Source organism: Suricata suricatta, chromosome 7 (assembly GCF_006229205.1).
Source record: "Suricata suricatta isolate VVHF042 chromosome 7, meerkat_22Aug2017_6uvM2_HiC, whole genome shotgun sequence".
NCBI lineage: Eukaryota > Metazoa > Chordata > Mammalia > Carnivora > Herpestidae > Suricata > Suricata suricatta.
The window spans coordinates 52,658,142-52,680,494 of record NC_043706.1 but is presented as its reverse complement, the minus strand read 5'-3'; the positions used below and the strand labels follow the sequence as shown (position 1 = coordinate 52,680,494).

The following is a 22,353-nucleotide window of genomic DNA, read 5'->3' as shown; positions in this document are numbered from 1 at the left end:
ATATCACTCACTGTAATACTTTATACATTTATTTTCGAAATATTTATATTCTTTTATTTATCCCTACTAAATACATTTAAAATTACACTGAAGTATAAAATCTAGGGGCACGTGGGTGGCTCGGTTGGTTAAGTGACTGACTCTTTTATTTATTTACTGTGAGAGAAAGAGAGAGAAACAGTATGAGTGGGAGATGGACACAGAGAGAGGGAGAGACAGAGAATCCCAAGCAGGCTCTGCACTGTCACTGCAGAGCCCAATGTGCGACCCAAACTCACAAACCGTAAGATCATGACCCAAGCCAAAATCAAGGGTCAGGTGCTTAACCCATTCAGCCACCCCAGCGCCCCAAGTGTCCAACTCTTGATTTCAGCTCAGGTCATGATTTCACGGTTGTGAGAAAGAGCCTCCGGTTGGGATTCTCTCTCTCCTTTCTCTTTGCCCCTCCTCTGCTTGCTCTCTCTTGCTCTCTATCAAAATAAATTTATAAACTTTAAAAAGTACACAATCTAGTTGGAAAAATTCAACTTTTAAAAATTATTTGAACAATAAATACAATGATAATAGTAATATATATGTGTATATATATGGAATTTTATTAGTAAGAAATGAAATAATACTTGTAATCATTAGTTTTAGGTACTTGAATAGGAATCAGCAGCACTACATTAACTCAATCTTGAAAAGATGTCCCCTTTCTTTAGGTAAAAAAAACAATTCAATAATCAATGATGCAACAATTGAGTTGCAATCTAAGAAAATACATAGTAATTCTGGAATGAGAAAAATAATAGTCATCTTTCTCTAATCTCACTTTTTAAAACTGGGCAATATTAAATTAAAATCAGAGGCGCCTGGCTGGCTCAGTCAGTAGAGCATAAGACTCTTGATCTTGGGGTCATGAGTTTGAGTCCGACATTGGAGGTAGAGGTTACTTAAAAAACAAAACAAAAACACATCAAATTAAGGTCATTACAACTACCTAATGGAATATCCAATATAGTGGAGTTCTCAATTCAATAACTTTAAAAGGTACGCATGAAAAAAACACATGAATGTATACATACTCACCTATACACAGTAATATTTTTATTTTTTAAAAGTTTATTTATTTAAAAATTTTTTTAATGTTTTATTTAGTTTTGATACAGAGAGAGACAGAGCATGAGAAGGGGAGGGACAGAGAGAGAAGGAGTCACAGAACCGGAAGCAGGTTCCAGGCTCTGAGACAGCTGTCAGCAAAGAGTCTGACGCGGGGCTCGAACCCACGAACGTGAGATCTGACCTGAGCCAAAGTCGGAGGCTTAACCAACTGAGCCACCCAGGCGCCGCAAAAGTTTATTTATTTTGAGAGAGACAGAGACAGTATGAGCAGGGGATGGGCAGAGAGAGAAAGAGAGAGAGAGAATCCCAAGCAGGCTCCACACTGTCAGTACAGAGCTCAGTGTGGGGTTCGAACTCATGAAACTATAGATCATGACCTGAGCCAAAACTGAGCGTCTGAGCCACTGAGGCACCCCCAATTATATTTTTAAAGGTAAAAAACAAAACAAAACCCACCAGAGTTTCAGTTAAGCATCCAATTCTTGGTTTCAGCTCAGGTCACAATCTCACGGTTTTGTGAGTTCAAGTCCCACATCGAGCTCCACACTGACAGTGAAGAGTCTGCTTGGGATTCTCCGTCTCTCTCTCTCCCTCTGCCCCTCCTGGACTTGCACTGTCTCTGTCTCTCTCAAAATAAATAAACTTTAAAAATTAATTTTAAAAAAGATATTAGTAAATAGCTAAGGATTCTAAGAAGCATCAGGCCTTTAAGTTTTACTTAATGAGAGGTGATGAGAAAATTCTGTTCTCATTACGTATGATTTCCAAACAACACAATAGAAAAAGCATAAGCAGAATAAAACTACCTGCTGTTCATTTTTTTCAAAAAGGCAGTTTACCTTCAGTCACATTAAGATCTTCTTTCACGGACGTTCTGTAGAATCTTAGCTTTAGCTTTTTTGCCAGTGCCTCAGCTTCCTCACTATATGTAAATTAAAAGAAAAAAGTGTTTATAAAGGTACTTTCTGATAGCTTGTTTTAAAAAATCATTTTTATTATATTTACTGAATACAGCTTGGGGTGAGAAACGGGGTGTCAGAACTTCCAGACCAGTTGAAAGCTACATTCTCAGTGCCTGAGCAAGATTTTCAGTGTTCAGTACTCGTGTAGAATAAACACCATTATGCTGTCACTTCTACAGTCACAAACTCTAGCCTTAAAACAGCTCAGTATCACTTTTCTTTATATAATACTTAATTTTCTCTCTTGTCATTAAAAACATTTGAATTTAATTGCACCCTGACAGTCTTACACTGCATTCCTTTCTTCACTCTTGCTGGCTATGATACCACTTTGTTGCCAAAATCAAAGTTATTATACAGCAACTGTGTCTACAAGTGGGGACTCCTAACTGTAGTTCTATTATGGCTCCTGATCTTAGTTTTATTGAGACTGTAGTAGCTCTGCTCTGAAATGGTTCTCAAGGATTCCATGCCATGCCTTGCCCTCCTCCTGATCTTCACATCCCTGTACAGTCTCCTCCCACACTGGAGTCCAGGTGGGTCTGTGTGATAAATCACATACAGAAGTGATAGCAGGTGACTTCTGAGGCTAGATCATAGGAGACATTATGGCTTCTGCTTTGCTCTGTCTTGAATCATGTGATGGGGGAAGCCAGCTGCTATGCTGTGACAACACTCAAGCAGCCACAGGGAGGTCCACATGTCAAAGAGCTAAGGCCTCCTGACAACAGCCAAGTGACGAACCAACTTGGAAGCAGGTCCTCCAAGCCCCAGTCAAGCCTTTACATGACTACAGTCCTAGGTGACATCTTGACTGCAACTCCATGAAAAACCTGAACCAGAACCACCTGGTTAGGCCACTCCCAAATTCCTGACCCACAAAAGCTGTGAAATAATTTTTTTGTTGTTGTTTTAAGCCACTAAATTTTGGATTAATTTGTTAAACACCAACAGATAAACTAATATAAGAACACAAAAAATAAGGTAAAACCCAAGCAAAGATTTTCCAAGCTAGCAAAAAGTTAATAATACAATGTACAAATACTTATGACAGAATTATCTAGATGCTCTGTTCACAAATTTGAGCCTATTTCTGAATATACAAAAGAAGGTGAATCTGAACTACTTATCCATTTGAACTCATCCACACAGAATAGCTCCATGCTCTAGATATTAAAATATACAGGGATGTTTTCCTTAACATTCTTATTATAACCAGATTTGACTTAACATCAAGAGTTGGATTTGTGGCATAGGACCTAAGACTAGAATTCTAAAAGCGCCTTCAAAATTTATTCCTTTAATTTGTTCTACTTATGACTTAGTGTAAACTTTTTTACCCAACCCGATCATGCAGATAGCTCACAGAAAATTTTAAGCATAAAGTGATATCTATAAAAGCTTTCCTAAATTTTTAAGTCCATGAATAAATTAAAACAGGTTTTAACTTCATGAAATTACCACCACCCACTCCAAAGTGGACATCTTACTTCTTTATACAAGAATCATCCAAGAGATCAATCTTGTTCTGCACAAGCACAGTTGGTATATCTCCAACTTCAGCTACTACTTTCTCTCTCCAACTGGAAATTGCTTCAAAAGATTCCCTGTCTGTGGTAGAAAATACAAGCACACAAGCCTGGGCTCCTGTAAGGTCACAAAATAAAAATGTTATTTATATTAATGAAGCAATCCGGTATAGGATGAGAACAACTTTTACCTATTCAAACAAATTTTTAATTGAAGTATAATGAAGATACAATGTAATATTAGCATTAGGTGTATCAAGACAATTTTATGTAAATAAATATTGAGCTCATCTTTGTAGCACTCTGCTAATAAAATATATATATAAATGTAGCATATAAACTCTATTTTCCTTTTTATGGTTTTTTTTTTCTTTTTGAGAGACAGAGACAGCGTGAGCAGAGGAGGGGCAGAGAGAGGGAGACACAGAATCTGAAGCAGCCTCCAGGCTCTAAGCTGTCAGCACAGAGCCCTACGTGAGGCCCAAACCCACGAACCACGAGATCATGACCTGAGTCGAAGTCGGACACTTAGCCAACTGAGCCACCCAGGCACCCCTACACTCTGTTTTCCAATTCAAAGAACCAGTGGTTCTCAAAATAATGTACATGTGTCAAAATACCCTCAAAACTGTACACACTCTTGTTAACTAACTGGAACTCAAAAAGAAATCTGGAACAAAAAAAAAACTCTCTACAGGGAATGGTAAACTAAGTATGAATACTAGGCTTGTTGCCTAGTTCTTCCTGTTAATATCTATCATTTGCTTCTTTTTTTTTTAATTTTTTAAATGTTTTATTTATTTTTGAGACAGAGACAGAGCATAAGCGGGGAAGGGCAGAGAGAGAGGGAGACACAGAGTCGGCAGCAGGCTCCAGGCTCTGAGCTGTCAGCACAGAGCTCAATGCGGGGCTTGAACCCATGAACGTGAGATCATGACCTGAGCCGAAGTCGAAGGTCGAACAAACTGAGCCACGCAGGTGCCCCTATCATTTGCTTCTTAATTTAACACATATTTAAGAAAAAATCTATGAAGAAAAAGTCATAATTTTCTCATTCTATTAACTTTTAAAAAATCTGTATTATTTATTTTAATAGAATACCAGTGCTGCCAAGGACCATAATTTAAAAATCAGTGCTGGGGCACCTGGGTGGCTCAGTCGGTTAGGCATCCGACCTCGGCTCAGGTCAGATCTCACGTTCGTGGGTTCGAGCCCTGCGTCAGGCTCTGTGCTGACAGCTAGCTCAGAGCCTGGAGCCTGCTTCCAGTTCTGTGTCTCCTTCTCTCTCTGCCCCTCCCCCTCTCATGCTGTCTCTCTCTGTATCAAAAATAAATAAAACATTTAAAAATAAAAAAATAAAAATAAAAAAAATAAAAATCAGTGCCAAGGGGGTGGCTCAGGCAGTTAAGTGTCTGACTCTGGCTCAGGTCATGATCTCACGGTTCATGCATTCAAGCCCCATGAAAGGTTCTATGCTGACAGCTCTGAGCCTGGAGCCTGCTTCAGATTCTGTGTCCCAGCCCCCCACACTCACCGCATCCCTCCCCTGCTCATTCACTGTCTCTCAAAAATAAGTAACTGTTAAAAAAAATTTTAACAAATAAATTTTTAAAAAGTACCAAACTTAAATATATATCTGTATGAATTATATATAATACATATATACCTGTTATATATTATATATAACACATATATGAGAAAAAGGTTTAATTTTATTTTAATTATATAATTCCCATTCTCACTGACAATATTTTAACTTTCAATTATCACATTATGCTGATAATTTCTAAGATTAGAAACAGGCAGCAACTTTCTGAAAGAAGCCTTTTTATTTTATTTTTCAGTAGGCTCTATACCCAACTTGGGGCTTGAACTCACAACCCTGAGATCAAGAGTCCTGTGCTCTACTGACTGAGCCAGCCCCTGAAAGAAGCTCTTTTATAAATGATTAGATGTTGAATTAATCAGTCAGCATGGTGACAAAAGCAATACGTAGGTAACAAGAGAAAATTGTCTTTGGATTAAGAGGATTTCCTGGAATTGAGGCATGTTTTCTTACTGTTACTGTTTCCTTCCAGATTCTTCAGGTATAAGAGTTTCCTAAGACTCAGAGCATACATACCTGGGGCTACCAAGACGCTCTAAGGGGAAAAAGAGGTTTGTGTATCACCAAAGCAAAGGAAAAGAGGATGAAAGAGAAAACTGCAGCTCATTACTACTGTAAAAGTACAGGCTTCATTGGAAAATCTTCCCTACTCTAAAACAGGTTTTAAATCAAAGAATAAATTAATTACAAAAATTGTATAAATTACTAGAAAATTGGGGTGGGGGCAGGGTACAACATAGACTGATGTATCCGGATACTTCCATGAATTTAAAGAAAAATAAAACTGACATGATCACACTAGATACTGGTAAATAAATTTATATTTACTTGAACTTTAATATTTCCTTAAACTATAAATAAAACATTTAGTTATATTTTGACTAGGAAACTATTCTTTTTTTAATATCTTATTTTATTTTTTAACTTATCTCTACACCCAACGTGGGGCTTGAACTCACAACGCTGAGATTAAGAGTGTCATGCTCCAGCCTGCTTCAGATTCTGTGTCTCCCTCTCTCTCTTCCTCTCTCCCGCTCACACTCTGTCTCTCTCCCAAAAATAAACTTAAAAGAGTCTCTTGCTCTGGGCGCCTGGGTGGCTCAGTCAGTTGAGCGTCCAACTCTTGATTTCAGCTCAGGTCATGATTCTGGGATGGTGGGACTAAGCCCCACATTGGGCTCCATGCTGAGTGTGGAACCTGGTTTGGGATTCTCTCTCTCCCTCTGCCCCTGCCCTACTTGTGCTCTCTCTCTCTCAAAAAAATACTAATTAAACTAAAAAAATCAAATAAATAAGAGTCTTATGCTCTACTGACTGTGTCAGCCAGGCGTCCCAAGAAACTGCTGTTTGTTATAAAACTCTATTAGCTTTAAATCTAGAATTTTATATCCAGTCAATTGTGATGTGAATGAGGGCACTCCAGGGATACAGAGTCTCACTCGAAAAACAAAACACAGGGGTGTCTGCGTGGTTCAGTCAGTGAAGCATCTTTTGGCTCAGGTCATGATCTCATGGTTTGTGCCCCACACTGGACTCTGCACTAATAGCCCAGAGCCTGCGTGCAATTCTTTCTCTCCCTCTCTCTTTGCCCCTCCCCTATTTGCTTTCTCAGTCTCTCTCAAAACAAATAAGTAAAACTTAAAGATTTTTAAATTAAATAAAAAGATGGTCCAGCTTAAAAAACAACAAAACAAAAACAAAAAACTCTTATAAGTGTACTTTAATAATAATGTAAAGAAAGAAAAAAACACACCAAACTAAGCAGATGGTGCCAGAGATATGGGCAGTAAGAATGATTAAGTAAGAAAAATGTTTAAAAAAATCAACTATTGGGAAGACTGGGTGGCCCGGTTGGTTGAATGTCAGACTCTTGATTTTGGCTCAGGTCATGATTCCAGGGTTATGGGATGGAGCCCTGCATCGGGCTCTGCACTGAATGAAGAGCCTGCTTAAAATTCTCTCTCTCCTAAGGCACCTGGGTGGCTCAGTAGGTTAGGCATCCAACTTTGGCTCAGGTCATAATCTTGTGAGTCCTGAGTTCGAGCCCCACGTTGGACTCTGTGCTGACAGCTCAGAGCCTGAAGCCTGCTTCAGATTCTGTGTCTCCCTCTCTTTCTGGCCCTCCCTTGCTCATGCTGTCTCTCAAAAATAAATAAAGATTAAAAATTAAAAAATAAAAGATTCTCTCTCTCCCTCTGCCCTTCTGCCATGCTCGCATGCTCTCTAAAAATTAAAAAAGAAAAAAAAATCAGGGATCTAAAGATAAAGAAAAGTATGTCCATAACAACCCAAAATTCTTTAATGGGCGACTTAGTGCGGAGACACCAGGGGAATGTGGAAAAGTGCTATCGTGCCAGTCTAAAGAGGACATGTCATATGAACATGGTTAGGCAATCACGGGAGGGAAACAACACAAATACGGGCAGAGACACCAGAGTTTCACTGCAGCTGTGGACAGGTCCTGCCTGTTGTCAGCATCTACCTCGGAGCACACGCTGTTAAGTGGTACTCAGCTTTTCTGTCTCAGGGCTTCCCCGCCACCCCCCACTTGAGAAAGACCCTTGGTGTAGCCTATTTTTTTTTAAAGGATAGTTTCTTTTTCTTTTTAATTTTTTTAAATGTTTTTAATTTATTTTTGAGAGACAGAGAGACGCGAGCAGGGGAGAGTCAGAGAGAGAGACACACACAGAATCTGACACAGGCTCCAGGCTCTGAGCTGTCAGCACAGAGCCCGACGCGGGGCTCGAACCCACGAACCGTGAGATCATGGCCTGAGCCAAAGTCGGACGTTTAACCGACTGAGCCACCCAGGTGCCCCTGGTTTAGTCTATTTTAAGAGGAACTGATACCTCTGGGGAGAAACTTGAATGTATGGGAGATAAGATAAAACCTCAGCCTCACTTTGGTGGGACCATCTTGAGGCATGTCTACATGATTCATCACAGGGAGGGATCTCCAACTGCCTACAGTAATAATTAGGTCATTAAAGCACCTTCATAGGTTTTTCTCCCTTCTTCCCCAGTCTCTCACTTCTTCTTCTTCCTGGAATCACCTACCAAATAACCCAGCCCCACCACGTTGTGCCAAGAACTGTTTGGTGCATGACTATGGGGGTGGCTTTCAAATTAGGAATCTTAAGTTAAAGATAATCACCATAAAAATAAAAAGGATCAGGCTCTGCGCTGACAGCATGGAGCCTGCCTGGGATTCTGTCTCTCTCTTTCTACCCCTTCCCCACTCTCTCTCTCACACACAATAAATAGACTTAAAAAAAATTTTTTTTAAAGAATAAAAAGGGAATATATAACTATTACCCTACATGTATCCAAAGTAAAGGAGTAAAGAAAATACATACACACACAACCCAAACAAAAAACCTGCCAAAAAATATGAAGCCTGAAGCAAAACGTCAGAAGTAAGTCATAACAAGAGCAGCTGGAATCTCAGGCTGATACACAAATCTCTGAAGCAGGATGGTTCACGGGACGTCAGGCCTTCAGACCGGACGCCGCAACCCCCTCAGCTTACTTAACCTAAATAAACTACCAAATAAAAAACCAAAAACACAACAAACCTGGATTACTTTTGGAGATTTAATAATTCTGACAAATGATGGACAACTACTTGTTTTAATTTCCCCTAACTGAATGTTATCATCCATACATATGGGTAAATACTGTGTGAAATTGTGATGCATTATGGTTCTTTTCTGCTTGAGCCAAATATTCATTTCTAATTAGTAAGACCTTTCCAAAAAAGTTATTATTTCTGATGCAATTCATAACATACTCCTTAAGAGACATACTGTATAGAGAATAATTCTGTACTCAAATCACTGAAGGACCCTAAAGGATGGTCTCTAGACTTGGGGGTGCAGCTGCAGGGCAAGAGCATCAGGGCGTTTTAACAGGTTCCCAGAGGATTCATGTGTATATCACAGTTTAAGAAACACTGCTCTACAAAACACAGCATAAAATTTAATAAGAAACACAATCAGAAACACAGGGCTTTATATACTATTATAGATAATATTCTGGATTTTAAATGACTGTCCCTTATTCTTGCTGACACTCCATATAATGTGAAGCACACAAATTATTTAATTTTTTTTAATGTTTATTTATTTGGGGGCATCTGGGTGGCTCAGTCAGTTAGTGTCCAACTTCAGCTCAGGTCATGATCTCGCCCTTTGTGGGTTCGAGCCCCATGCTGGGCTCTGTGCTGACAGCTCAGAGCCTGGAGCCTGCTTCAAATTCTGTGTCTCCCTCTCTCTCTGCCCCTCCCCTGCTCACACTCTGTGTGTGTGTCTCTCTATCTCTCTGAGAGAGAATGCGTGGGAGGGGCAGAGAGAGGAGAGAGGGGGACAGAGGGTCCAAAGTGCACTCTTAATGAACAGTAGAGAGCTGAATGTGGGGCTTGAATCCACAAACCTGAGTCGAAGTTGGAAGCTTCACCAACTTACTTAATGAACACAAATTACTTAAAGAACCAATCTATCACAGATTCCATGCTCATATAATTTTGAAACAAATCAAAGGGCATTGCATAGTATAATTCTGTTGTTCCTTAATTTTTGCATTTATAATTGAAATTTATAAACAGCTTATTTTCCAGAGCTATTTCATTTTCAACAATTTATATTCACTTATGTTTGTTTAAGAAGGTAGTTAAAAAAAGTTTCCTTCTATTTATGATCATAATCTCATATAATAGGTCTCAAGTCTATAACCTTTCTATATATTGTTAGTCAGAAACATTTCTCAGAACTAAATCATAGTAAAAAACTATAACAAAAATCTGTTTTATATGGTATGTAACTTTCTACTTCTACTGCCTACGGTGGACTTCTTAAGAGTTTAAAAGGAATCATTTGTGATCCCAAATGTTCCTAATATGATCTGTGCTCTGTTCTTTACAAGGTTATGTTTCAACATGTCTCACTATATGATTAACACAACATTCTAAGAACATAATTATTCCTTTAAGCAATGGCTTTTGACATGAGAGAACTTTCAAATCAATTATAGTAAAATATTTTATTTTTAAATAAACTTTAAAAATTTTTATGTATTTTGGATAATACATAAATCAGAGTCCTAATTTTATAAGGCATGGTGTTTTTATCCCTAAATCAATATCTTACTTAATGCATTCTTCCCAGCCCTTACCTTCTCTTCCTAGTCTTTGCTGCTTCTATTTAATTACATCATCATTTGAAGCTGTATTAGCAGCAAAAAATTGGCATCCAAGTCCCCTCCCTCCCCAAGAACAACTTTCCCTCACTGTGTAGTAGCCAGATGGTTTCGGCGGGCCAAACTTACCCTCTGCTCTGAGCGAGTAGGCCCAACCTGCACCAAGCCAATTAGGGTAATACATTCCTCTGACTACTTACTGTGATCTGGTCAAGGGTGATCTAATCAGATAAAAGCTCAGGACTTTTAATCCACTGCTGTGGGAAATAACCTTTTCTCCCAAGGATGTGAACAAAGCATATCCCTACTACTGCTGATGGTAGCAATCTTGCAACCAGGAGGAAAAGCAACCTAAGAAGGATCCCCACAAAGGGAGAGAGGCAAACCAGCAGAGTCAACGAGGTTACAGCAAGAACAAACCGTAACTAAAAGCTATGACACTTCCACTTTTCTTTGTAGTTTAAGTCAGTTTGAAATTGCTTTTCTGTTGTCAGCAACCAAAAGCATTCTGACGAAACCCCAAAGAAAGGCATAAAAGAATAATCAGTATACCATTTCTCAAATTCACATATAATTGCCACTGCGATATGATGTTTATTCTTACAACTTAGAAAAAGAAGCTGAAACTTAAGACCTCTCTCAATATCCCATTCTCTTTGCCACTTTAACAAGGTTGACCAAAACAAATTACACTTACGAAAAGCTTTTAACAGACGTCTTTCTATATGCTTAAGATCACTTTAAGTTAAAATGTTAAATTTAGGGAAATCAAAGCTGTTTAAACCCTTCTTGGCCAAGTGGAAACCAAGTGGAAAAAAATTTAAACATCACCCACAGTAAATTAAGATGTAAATACTAATAATTATGGGTTCTCTTTTTAGTTTCTGGCAAAGAGTGTTTTTTTGTAGAGGTAGTAAAGAGAAACTGTGATATGTGGACAGCTAAAAAGTACTAAATAAGAATTACACAAGCCAGATGAGTCAAATTTTGAAAATTAAAAGATAATAATGTTGAACACAGTCTCATGGAAAAAAAAAATCAGGGACCCAAGGGATCTATTTAACACTATGGTTCCAACATTTTCTTTTTATTTATATGAAAATCATATCATATTTGACAATTGAGAAGTTTTGCCCTTTTCCAAGTTAAACTTTATTTTGGGTCAATCATAAACTAACACAGTTTTTCTTTAAAAATTAGAGATACATATGGTAAGTACATTCTCTACAATAACCCATAATGGTTAAAAAGGAATACTGCCATATCAAATTGTCAAATGCTTAAAAAGAACCCAACCTATCTTTTTTCCTCACAAAAGAAAATTTATTTCAAGCTGAAAATTTAGAGAAAAAAACTAAATGAAAACAATCATACACTCCTACTAATTTTTGATGTTTCCACCTAGATTTTTTGTTTGTTTTGTTTTTTCCTGTGTGAATGGGGTGAGGGTGTGTGGTGGCAATAACCTAAGAAAATACAAATAATCTTACTTAATAATTAACCTTATTGGAGCCCTTGGGTGGCCCAGTCAGGTAAGCATCCAACTCTTAATTTTGGCTCAGGTCATGATCCCAGGGTGTGACTCATCCCCATGTCAGGCTCTGCACTAAGTGTGAAGTCTGCTTATGATTCTCTCTTTCTCCCAGGGCCCCTCTCCAATGAGCGCACACTTTCTCTCTAAAATTAAATAAATAAATAAATAAATAAAACTGACAACTTAAAAATATGTTTAAAAAAAAGAATTGGGCACCTCGGTGGCTCAGCTGGTTAAGCACCTGACTGTTGGTGCTGTTCTCACAGTTCGTGGGATCGAGTCCCATGTTGGGCTCTGTGCTGAGAGCATGAAGCCTGCTTGGGTTTTCTCTCTCTCCCACTCTGTCTGCCCCTCCCCCACCTCAAAAATAAACATTAAAAAAAGAATTTACTTTTAGGACCTTCAGTATCAATGCTCATGAAATTAGCAATTTGATAAAAACGCCATTTAAGAGCTTTGGATACTAAGGAAATAATTTCTGCCTCACACCATGTAACAGGTGCTCAAGATCCAAATGGAGTGCACAGGAGAGCAACAGTCCAAACTACCGCAGATGGGAAGTCTTTAAGGACACGGTAAGTAGGGTGTGAAGTAGTGGGGACATTATTAGAATAATATCTTAGAGGTGTACCTCTCAATTTCTCAAGGCACCAAAATGTCTTCTGAGCGAGTGCAATGGAAGTCAAGTTTCCCTGGTACCAAGTTGGAAAGGCAACTTCTTTGGTAGTATAGACATTAGCATAATTGTGTTCTCATTATACCTCAGCTGCCATTATTATTATAAATCCCACATTTCCAAAAGTGGGAAAAAACGATATATATTCAAAAGCACAAACAGACCATAAAGGCTATATGGTATTATATCAAACCTCCAGTTATTTTATTCTCATTGCAATCACCACTGCAATGAGCTGGAGAAACACTAAATGCTGTCATAAATTTCAAAAGAAAAGGACAAAATTTTATAGGAAAACGTTACTGAAAACTTTAAAGTTCCAATTAAGGTTTCATTTTTTCCTCTACCACCCAGGAACTGCACTACTAAGTATTTATCCAAAGGTCATAACAAAATATCATCTTATTTGCAGGGACTTTGCTTTTTCATGCTAGTTCCCACTCTGGTCATACGGTCATCTCCATGTGGTCAGAACAGGCATTTATGAAGCGCCTGAGTGGCTCAGTCGGTTAAGAGTCTGACTTTGGCTCAGGTCATGATCTGGCAGTTTGCAGTTTCAAGCTCTGCACTGGGCTTGCTGCTCTGAGCTTACAGCCTAGAACCTGCTTTGGATCCTCTGTCTCTGTCCCTCCCTGCTCAGAGAAGGTCTCTCTGGCTCTCTGTCAAAAATAAACATTAAAAAACAGGCATTTAACAATTTGTAACTGATTAGAACTGGGCATGCCTATGTGAGTCATACAATCCCACGGCAGAGACAAATGATGGGTAGCACAAAGCATTATTTACCACTCAACAAGATCATTAGGAGAATAATGACCTAAGAGATTTTTAAAAATACCTTGAAATTAATTTAAGTATTCTTAAAAAGAAACCCTTTTTTGTAGAATAAAAAGAAATGAAGCTCTTTGTTTAGCCAAAGGAAAATGCCCCCCTTCAAGCACCCCACAATTTACCTCGATAGTAGGCCTTTGTTATTGCATCAAATTCCTCTTGACCTGCTGTGTCCCATAACATTAGTCTGACATCTTCATCATTAACTCTGAAACAAGAGATGAATTTATTTCATATGTAAAAGAACATGTCTTTAGCAACATATTTTTGTGCCTATTTTTATTTTCAAAGATTCGAAGGTTTTATTTTATTTTTTTAAATGTTTTTTTAATTTATTTTTGATACAGAGAGAGACAGAGCATGAGAGGGGGAGGGGCAGAGAGAGAAGGAGACACAGAACCGGAAGCAGGCTCCAGGCTCTTAGCTGGCTGTCAGCACAGAGCCCGACGCGGGGCTCGAACCCACGACCGTGAGATCTGACCTGAGCCGAAGTCGGAGGCTTAACCGACTGAGCCACCCAGGCGCCCCATCGAAGGCTTTAAAACTACATTATTGGTGTTCGCGCTGAACAAGTCTGAGTGCTTTTAAATGTTGATACTATTACCAATAGTGAAACTAAAGGGGAAAAAATTCTCTCAAAGCTATATACACATGATTCGAGTTTACCTGTCCTGTTTTCTCCTTTATAAGTGTACAGACAGTGGTGGCTCTAAGACTGGAAGCACTGGCAAGCGGCTTCCCTTAGGTTATACCTGCTTTCCTCTTGCTGCAAAATTCTAATGGGTTCTGGTGCACAAGCGATAGATTAAGAGTAAGGAAGGAAAGAAATGAAAGAAGAGAAAGAGAAGTGAAAGAAAAAGAAAGAAAGAAAGAAAAAAAGAGAAAGGAAGGAAGAAGCAAGAGGAAGGAAGGAAGAAAGGAAAGGAGGGAGGGAATGAGGAGGAGAGGGAAGGAGGGAGGGGGGAAGGAGGGAGGGGGGAAGGAGGGGAGGAGGGAGAGGAGTGGAGGGAGGGAGGAAGGAAGGAAAATAGCGAAAGCAAGCAGTTTACCTACTTGGTTGCCCTTCCACTTAAAAACTTACTCTTATTTTGTCATTATAGTCTGTTGTCTTATTTACTGTAGTTCTGTTCTATAAAGTTACTATAAGTGCTGAATTATCAAATACTGAAACACTGCTCCTAGGGAAAATACAGGGTTAGGTTCCTGTGAGCCCTAGTTACATTCTCCCCAACCAATCAATACATAACCTTGGCTTTTTTTGTGGTTCTACTTAAAGATACCTTATTTAATGCATAATGTTAATTCATTAACACCAAAGTCAAGGCCAACAGCACTGTAACTTATGCCTGAATGAAGCGTACCTAACATACATATTTTCTCTATAAGGCACATCATAGCATTCTTGTACTTAGGGAAACTAGACAGCACTATGCTTGGGGGCCATGTTAAATAGCAACATCATCAATAAAAAGCACAAAAACGTGGGATAAAAACACTTGTTTATAGTATGAAAGATGAAAAAAGAAAGAAAAGGGTTGCCTTGTTTGACATAACCTGAGAATGTGCATGTAATGTACCAAATATTTGCTGCTCTGTGCATATCAACAAATGACCACCAAAGCACTGAGCATATTGATTCTGGGGTTACAAATAAATTTTAGCAAGTAGATGAATTTACAAATATGGAATTACAAATAATGACAATCAACAGTATACCTAAAGTATAAATATGGAATCTACAAATAACAAGGATCAATTGTACACTTATTAACTTGGGGGACACCTGGGTGTCTCAGTCAGTTAAGCGTCCAACTTCAGCTCAGGTCATGATCTCACGGTCTGTGAGCTTGAGCCCTGCTTCAGACTCTGTGCTGACAGCTCAGAGCCTGGAGCCTGCTTCAGATTCGGTGTCTCCCTCTCTCTCTGCCCCCCCCCCCCCACAGGCTCTCTCTCAAAAATAATAAGCATTAAAAAACTTTTTTAAAAATAGTAATTTGGTTCAGACAACAAGTACAAAAATGAATACTATGAAGACTTAAAATGAATCCTTTTAAAATATCTGAGAAAGGAAGGAAACTCAGAAGTATCTTTAAAAGAGGAAAATGGGGGGACCTGGGTGGCCCAGTTGTTAAGCATCTGACTTTGGCTCAGGTCATGATCTCACAGTTCATGAAGCCAAGTCCTACAAAGGGTGAGCTCGAGCCCCACTTCTCCCTCTCTCCCCCTAGCTCACTTGCACCCTCTCTCTTAAATAAATAAACGAAGATAATAAAATGCAGATTAGAAACTGAACAATCTTTAAAACAATGAACATAATTATCTTTAATGCTAATGTCTAGACTAGCCAGATTTGTTTAATGTTCCTTATTCCTGGGCTTCCTGGGTGGCTCAGTCAGTTAAGCATCTGACTCTTGATTTCGGCTCAGGTCATCATTTCACAGTTCATGGCTTCGAGCCCACATTGGGTTCTCTGCTGGGAGTGCACAACCCACTTCAGATCCTCTGTCTCCCTCTCTCTCTGCCCCTCCCCCATTTGCTCTCAAAAATAATCAAACACTTAAAAAAGTATATATGTGTGTACACACACACACACACACACACACACACACGTGCTTGGGGTGGAGGGGGTATGGGCAGAATGAATGAAGGGCAGTGGGATATGTAGGCTCCTAGTTATGGAATGAATATGTCACAGGAATAAAAGGCACAGCACAGAAAATGTAGTCAATGATATTATAATAGCATTTTATGGTAGCAGATGTAGCTACACTTGTGGTGAACACAGCTTAACCTATAGAGAGTTGAATCATTCTGTAGTATATCTAAAACTAATATAGCATTATGTGTGGACTATACTCAAATTAAAAGATTAAAATAAAATATCCTTAAAAGTTCTGAGGACTAATGACAAAAACTCTTACTTTTGATGTGTTTTAGAATCCAAATGGATCTCCTGAAGTAAGATTTCCTTTTCACAGGAGTATTTAATCCTGCCAAATCTGCTCTTATTTCTTTAAAACTAATGATCAATTCTCTAACTTCTAGACAGTCTTAGTGTCCCACAATGTAAGAGCTGAAAACGATCCTGAGAGGTAACTTCGCGTCCATACAACACAGGTATACCTCATTTTATGCACTTTGCTTTACTGCGCTTCACAGATACTGTGTTTTTCTACAAATTAGATTTTTACAAATTGCAGGTTTTTGGCAACTGGCATTTAACAGCTTCTGCTCACTTTTGAGTCTCTGTGCCATTGTAATTCTTACAATATCCCCCAATTTTTCATTATTATCATATTTGTTTATGGTGATCTGTGAATAGTGATCTTTAACGTAACTACTACCATTTAAGACAGCACACTAAGCGGATCAATGTTGTGTGTGCTCCCACTGTTCCATCCTCAGTCATTCCCCCATCTCTTTCCCTTTTCCTGGGCCTCTCTATTCCCTAGACACAGCAATATTGAAATTAGGCCAACTAATAATCCTGTAACGGCCTCTAACACACAATTCTGACTTTAAATCAAAAGCTGGGGCACCTGGGTGGCTTAATTGGTTAAGCATCTGACTTCAGCTCAGGTTATGATCTCACGGTTCGTGAGTTCAAGCCCCATGGGGGGCTCTGTGCTGACAGCTCAGAGCCTGGAGCTTTCTTCAGATTCTGTTTCTCCTTCTCTCTACCCCTCCCCTACTTACATGCCTGCTCTTTCTCGCCCTGTCTCTCAAAAATAAACATTTAAAAAAATTTTTTTAAGCTAGAAATGATTAAGTAGTGAGGCAAGCATGCTGAAAGCTGAGACAGGCTGACAGCTAGGCCTCTTATGCCAGTTAGCCAAGCTATGAATGCACAGGAAATATTCTTGAAGGAAATGAAAAGTGCTGCCCGAGGGGTGCCTGGCTGCTCAGTCAGGAGAGCATACAACTCTTGATCTCAGAGTTGTGAGCTCAAGCCCCAAACTGGGCATAGAGATTACTTACTTACTCGCTTACTTATCTACTAACAAACTAACTATCTAAATAAATAAATGTGCTACTTCCGTGAACACATAGAATGTAAGAAAGCAAAACAGCTGTATTATTTATATGAAAAAAGGTTTTTGTGATACAGACAGAAGATATAATCAGTCACAACAGTCCCTCAAACAAAAGCCTGATAAACCAGAGCAAGGCCCCAACTTTCGTCAGTTCTATGAAGCCAGAGAGAAGTAAGGAAACTGCAGAAGAAAAGTCTGAACTAGCAGAGACTGGCTCAGGAGGTTTACAGAAAGGTGCTGCCTCTATGACATCAAAGCGTAAGGTGAAGTAGCAGGTGCTGATGCAGAAGCTTCAGCAGGTTATCCAGAAGATCTAGCTGAGATAATTAATGAAGGCAGCTGCACGGAGTCACCGATTTTCAATGCAGATGAAACAGCCTTCTATTGGAAGGAGATTCTATCAAGAACGTTCATAACTAGAAAGAGGTTAGTACCTGCCTTCAAAGCTATAAAGGACAGATTGACTCCCTTGTTAGGGGTTAATGCTGCTGGTGACTTTAAGTTTAAGCCAATACTTATTTACTGTTCTGAAAATTCTATGGCCCTTCAGAATTATACTAAATCTACCCTGCCTCTGCTCTATAAATGGAACAGCAAGGCCTAGATGACAGCACATCTGTTTACATCATGGTTTACTAAATATTTTAAGCCCACTGTTGAGACCTACTGCTCAGGAAAAAGAAATCCCTTCCAAGTTGACTGCTCACTGACAATGGACCTAGTCCCCCAAGAGCTCTGGCGGAGATGGACAATGAGAGAATGTTGTGTGGATGCTAACACAACATCCATTCTGCAGTCCCTGGATCAAGAAGGAATTCTGACTTTCAAGTCTTATTATTTAAGAAATACATTCTGTGAGGCTATAGCTTCTATAAACAGTGATTCCTCTAATAGATCTGGGCAAAGTAAACTGAAAATTTTATAGAAAGGATTCACCACTGTAGATGCCAATGAGAACATTTGTGATTCGCTGGAAAAGGTCAAATATCAACATCACCAGGACTTTGGAAGAAGTTGATTCCAACCCTCATGGATGACTCTGAACAGGGTTCAAAGACTTCTATGGAGGAAGGATCTGCAGATGTGGTGGAAATCGCAGGACATGGAGCCTGAAGATGTGATTGAATTGCTGCAATCTCATGATAAAACAGATGAGGAGTTGCTTATTATAAATGAACAAAGAAAGTGGTTTCTTGGCATGGAATCTAGTCCTAGTGAAGATGCTATGCAGACTATTGAAATGACAAAAAAGGATTTACAGTATTAAATAAACTCAGCTGATAAAGTAAGCAGCAGGATTTGAGAGGACTTTTTTAAACTTTTAAATTTTAATTTCACTATAGTATAACATACAGTGTTATATTAGTTTCAAGTATACAATATAGTGATTCAATCAGGTTTGAGAGAATTGATTCCAATTTTGAATGAAGTTCTACTGTGGGTAAAATGCCATCAAACAGCATCATATGCTACAGGGAAATCACTCCTGAAAGGTAGAGTAAATCAATGAGGCAAACTTCACTATGGTCTTATATTAAGAAATTGCCACAGCCACCCCAACCTTCAACAACCCCCACTCTGATCAGTCAGATATGAAAGCAAGACCCTCCACCAGCAAAAAGATTAAGACTCAGTGAAAGATCAGAGGATGCTTAGCATTTTTTTACCAATACAGTATTTTTAAATTAAGGTATATACATTTTTTTAGACAGAATGCTGTTGCATACTTAATAAACTATAGGATAATGTAAACACAACCTTTATAATATAACTTTTATGTACTGTGTAACCAAAACATTCATTTGACTTGCTTTATTGTAGTAGTCAGGAACAGAACCTACAAAATCTCCAAGTTGTGCCCATAAGGGACAGAAATCTCATTAGAGTCAAACATCAGTTTGAGTTTAAAAAGTATGCAAGGTGCCAACAATAAATGTAACACCAGACTGGAGATAGAAAGTGGGGAGGGGAGTATGAAAAAAAGGGAGAAATGAGGAAGGGAAAACAGATGAAAGATGAGAAAAAGGCAGAAGAATAAAGATACACTCAGGAATATTAACTAACTGGAATCATACAGAAACTTGACACATTAAAAAGAAAAAGAAAGATACACACAGTAATGAGTAAAATGAAAAATTAGCCACTGTCGCTAGACTCCTAACCTTGGACTGTACTGCAATTAGTATATTCCAATGAAAGTCTTAGATATAGTTCACAAATCAAAACTGAGGGGATAAAATGCCCAAGTACATACTGGATTTGTCGCTCCAAAAAATCAACTCCAATGGTTTTCTTGTAGTCTTTTGTAAAAATGCCTTTGCAATATCGCTGAATCATACTTGATTTTCCAACTGCTCCATTCCCTACAACCACCATCTTGATAGCCACTTCCATATCTTCCTCCAACATTTTTGCAGTTGAAAAAGTTTCTGAACCAACTTTAATTCCAGCTGATCAGATCTTCTCAAATCTGTGGTTTAAAATGAAATTATTTTTCATAACATAAAAACTGCATAAAATCAACTATAATTGTTTTATGGAGAAATAACTATATTGTATTGCAAGAATTTGTGTCCGTGATGGAGGCCCCCTTACCATCCTGTTTACATCATGTACATTCTTTGAAAGGAGGAACAACATTATCATTCATTTTTGAATCCTGATCAATAGCACAATGTTATGACATCTACATATTAATAAGTGCCTAAATTACATAGTTCTACCTTTCATTGAGAATAAGATTAAGATGGGTGTTAGAGTTGAGGTCTGACTTAAAGTTGCTCTTAGTGAAGTTACTGCTTAACCTCTTTCAACTTCAGTTTTCTGAGGATATTTACCTCACAAGACTTGCTCGATGGCACATATAAAGCACTTAGTATAATGAAAATCAAGCATTCAAAAAATAGTAGTTTTATACAACATAATAAATCCTCCATTGTTACCACCATATGGGCAATAAATACAATATCTAAGGAAACTGCTTTTTTCAACCTCACAGGTAATAATTACTATCCCTAGAAAAGCACCCCTAAGAAAGATTTTGTATAATAATGTACAACTGTGTGACAGCATTGGACTCTTACAGTGCTTTACTGTTCAGGTTATAATGAATCCTTTATAAATAATCTTCTACCACACATTCTTTCTTTAGTTTCAGAACACATTCAGTTTCTTTTAGTTTCAGTTTATATTTCAACTACCTTAACTAAAAATCCATCTATACCACTACATAAAACAAGTCTGAAACATGAAGAACATTTCCCCATCCCCCCACCATGGAGTCTCAGTAACTGTCCCTACCCTATGGCTTCACAAATTTGCACAATCGTAAGAATCATCTAGGAGGATTTGTTCAAGTATAGGTCCTAGGTCTCCACCTCAAACATAATTAAATGATGTTAAAAAAAAAAAACAAACCCAAAAACAGTGTATCAGAATGAAAAGAAGACTGTGGTAGGAGCAAAAATACAGGAAAATACAACAGACTTCTCTTGAGCATTCTAAACTATGTTGGACTCCAACGCAATTTTGTGGTTTTCAATATGTACAGAGAAAATATTTAAAACAACTAATTATAAATGGGGGAGGATAAAGAAATGTAAAGGGAGATAAGGTTTCTATGCTTCACTTGAACTGGTAAAATGTTGACACCAACAGACCATGATAAATTTTATATGTACATATATATACACACTATATATACTATATATATGTGTGTGTGTATGTACGTGTGTGTATGTGTGTGTGTGTGTGTGTGTGTGTGTATATATATATAGTGTAATATCCAGAGCAACCACTGAAGAAGTTACACAAAGAGATATACTCAAAACACTACAATAAAACAAAATGAAAGTCTAATAACAATAAAACTATCAGAATCTAACTGACATTTATAGAACTGTCCACACAATAGCAGAATACACTTCTTTTTAAGTATCTATTAAATCTATTAAATATACACCAAGATAATAGGTAATTAAAAAAAACTCAACAAACTTAAAAAATGGGACTACAGTGCAGTCAAACCAGAAATCAGTAACAGAACACAGAAAGATAACAGGAAAATCTGCAAACATTTGCAAGCTAAAAACAGACTTCTAAACAATGTGTGCACCAAAGACAAGCTGAAGAGATTTTTTTTTTTTTTAAGAGAGAGAGCGTGAGCATGAAGAGGGGCAGAGAGGGAGGGAAGGAAAGAGGGAGAGAGAATATCTTAAGCAGGTTCCATGCTTAGTGTCATGGGGCTTGATCCTATGAGCCTGAGATCATGACCTGAGTCAAAATCAAGAGTCTGGATGGTCAACCAACTAAGCCACCCAGGTGCCCCAAGAGAAGTTTTTTTAAGTAATTAACTGAATGAAAAGGAAAATACAACATGTGAAAAGCTGTGAGACAGAGCTAATGTAGTGCTGAAAGAGAAAATTTATAGCACTAAATGCTTACCTTAGAAAAGAAGAAAAGTCTCAAAACAATCATTTAAGATCGCACCTCAAGAAACTAGAAAAAGAGCAAAATAAACTCAAAGCAGAGGAAGGAAACAATAAAGATAAGAGCAGAAATCAATGAAATTGAAAACAGAAAAATAGGGAAAACAGAAAAAATTAAACAAAAAGCTGTTTCTTTAAAGATCAGTATAACTGACAAACAGAAAAAAAAAGAGAAGACACAGATTACCAATATTATGAATAAAATCAATAATGTCACTATGGACTTTGCAGACTCCAAAGGATAATACACCAAACAACTCTACACACATAAATTTGACAACATAGATGAAATGGACCAATTCCTTAAACAGGATTAACTACCACAACTTACTCAATATGAAATAGATAATTTGAATAGCCCCATAACAATAAAGGAAATTGAATTTGTAACTTAAAGA

The 22,353-nt window shown here is 38.1% G+C and overlaps 1 protein-coding gene across 5 annotated transcripts in view; it reads right to left on the bottom strand.

The window, feature by feature from the left end:
* The window catches only part of RAB23 (RAB23, member RAS oncogene family), a 41,884-nt gene that overhangs the window by 14,113 nt on the left and 5,418 nt on the right, over positions 1-22,353 (bottom strand). For all 5 annotated transcript variants that reach the window (XR_003911035.1, XR_003911036.1, XM_029945233.1 and 2 more), the window contains exons 2-5: positions 19,723-19,938; positions 13,557-13,642; positions 3,557-3,713; positions 1,944-2,026 (exon numbers count right to left, since the gene is read on the bottom strand). Coding sequence is in view for 3 of the 5 variants with exons in the window: in XM_029945233.1 (XP_029801093.1) it covers positions 1,944-2,026; positions 3,557-3,713; positions 13,557-13,642; positions 19,723-19,877 (481 nt within the window). In the remaining 2 variants the exon portion in view is untranslated. The remainder of the gene's footprint in view (positions 1-1,943; positions 2,027-3,556; positions 3,714-13,556; positions 13,643-19,722; positions 19,939-22,353) is intronic.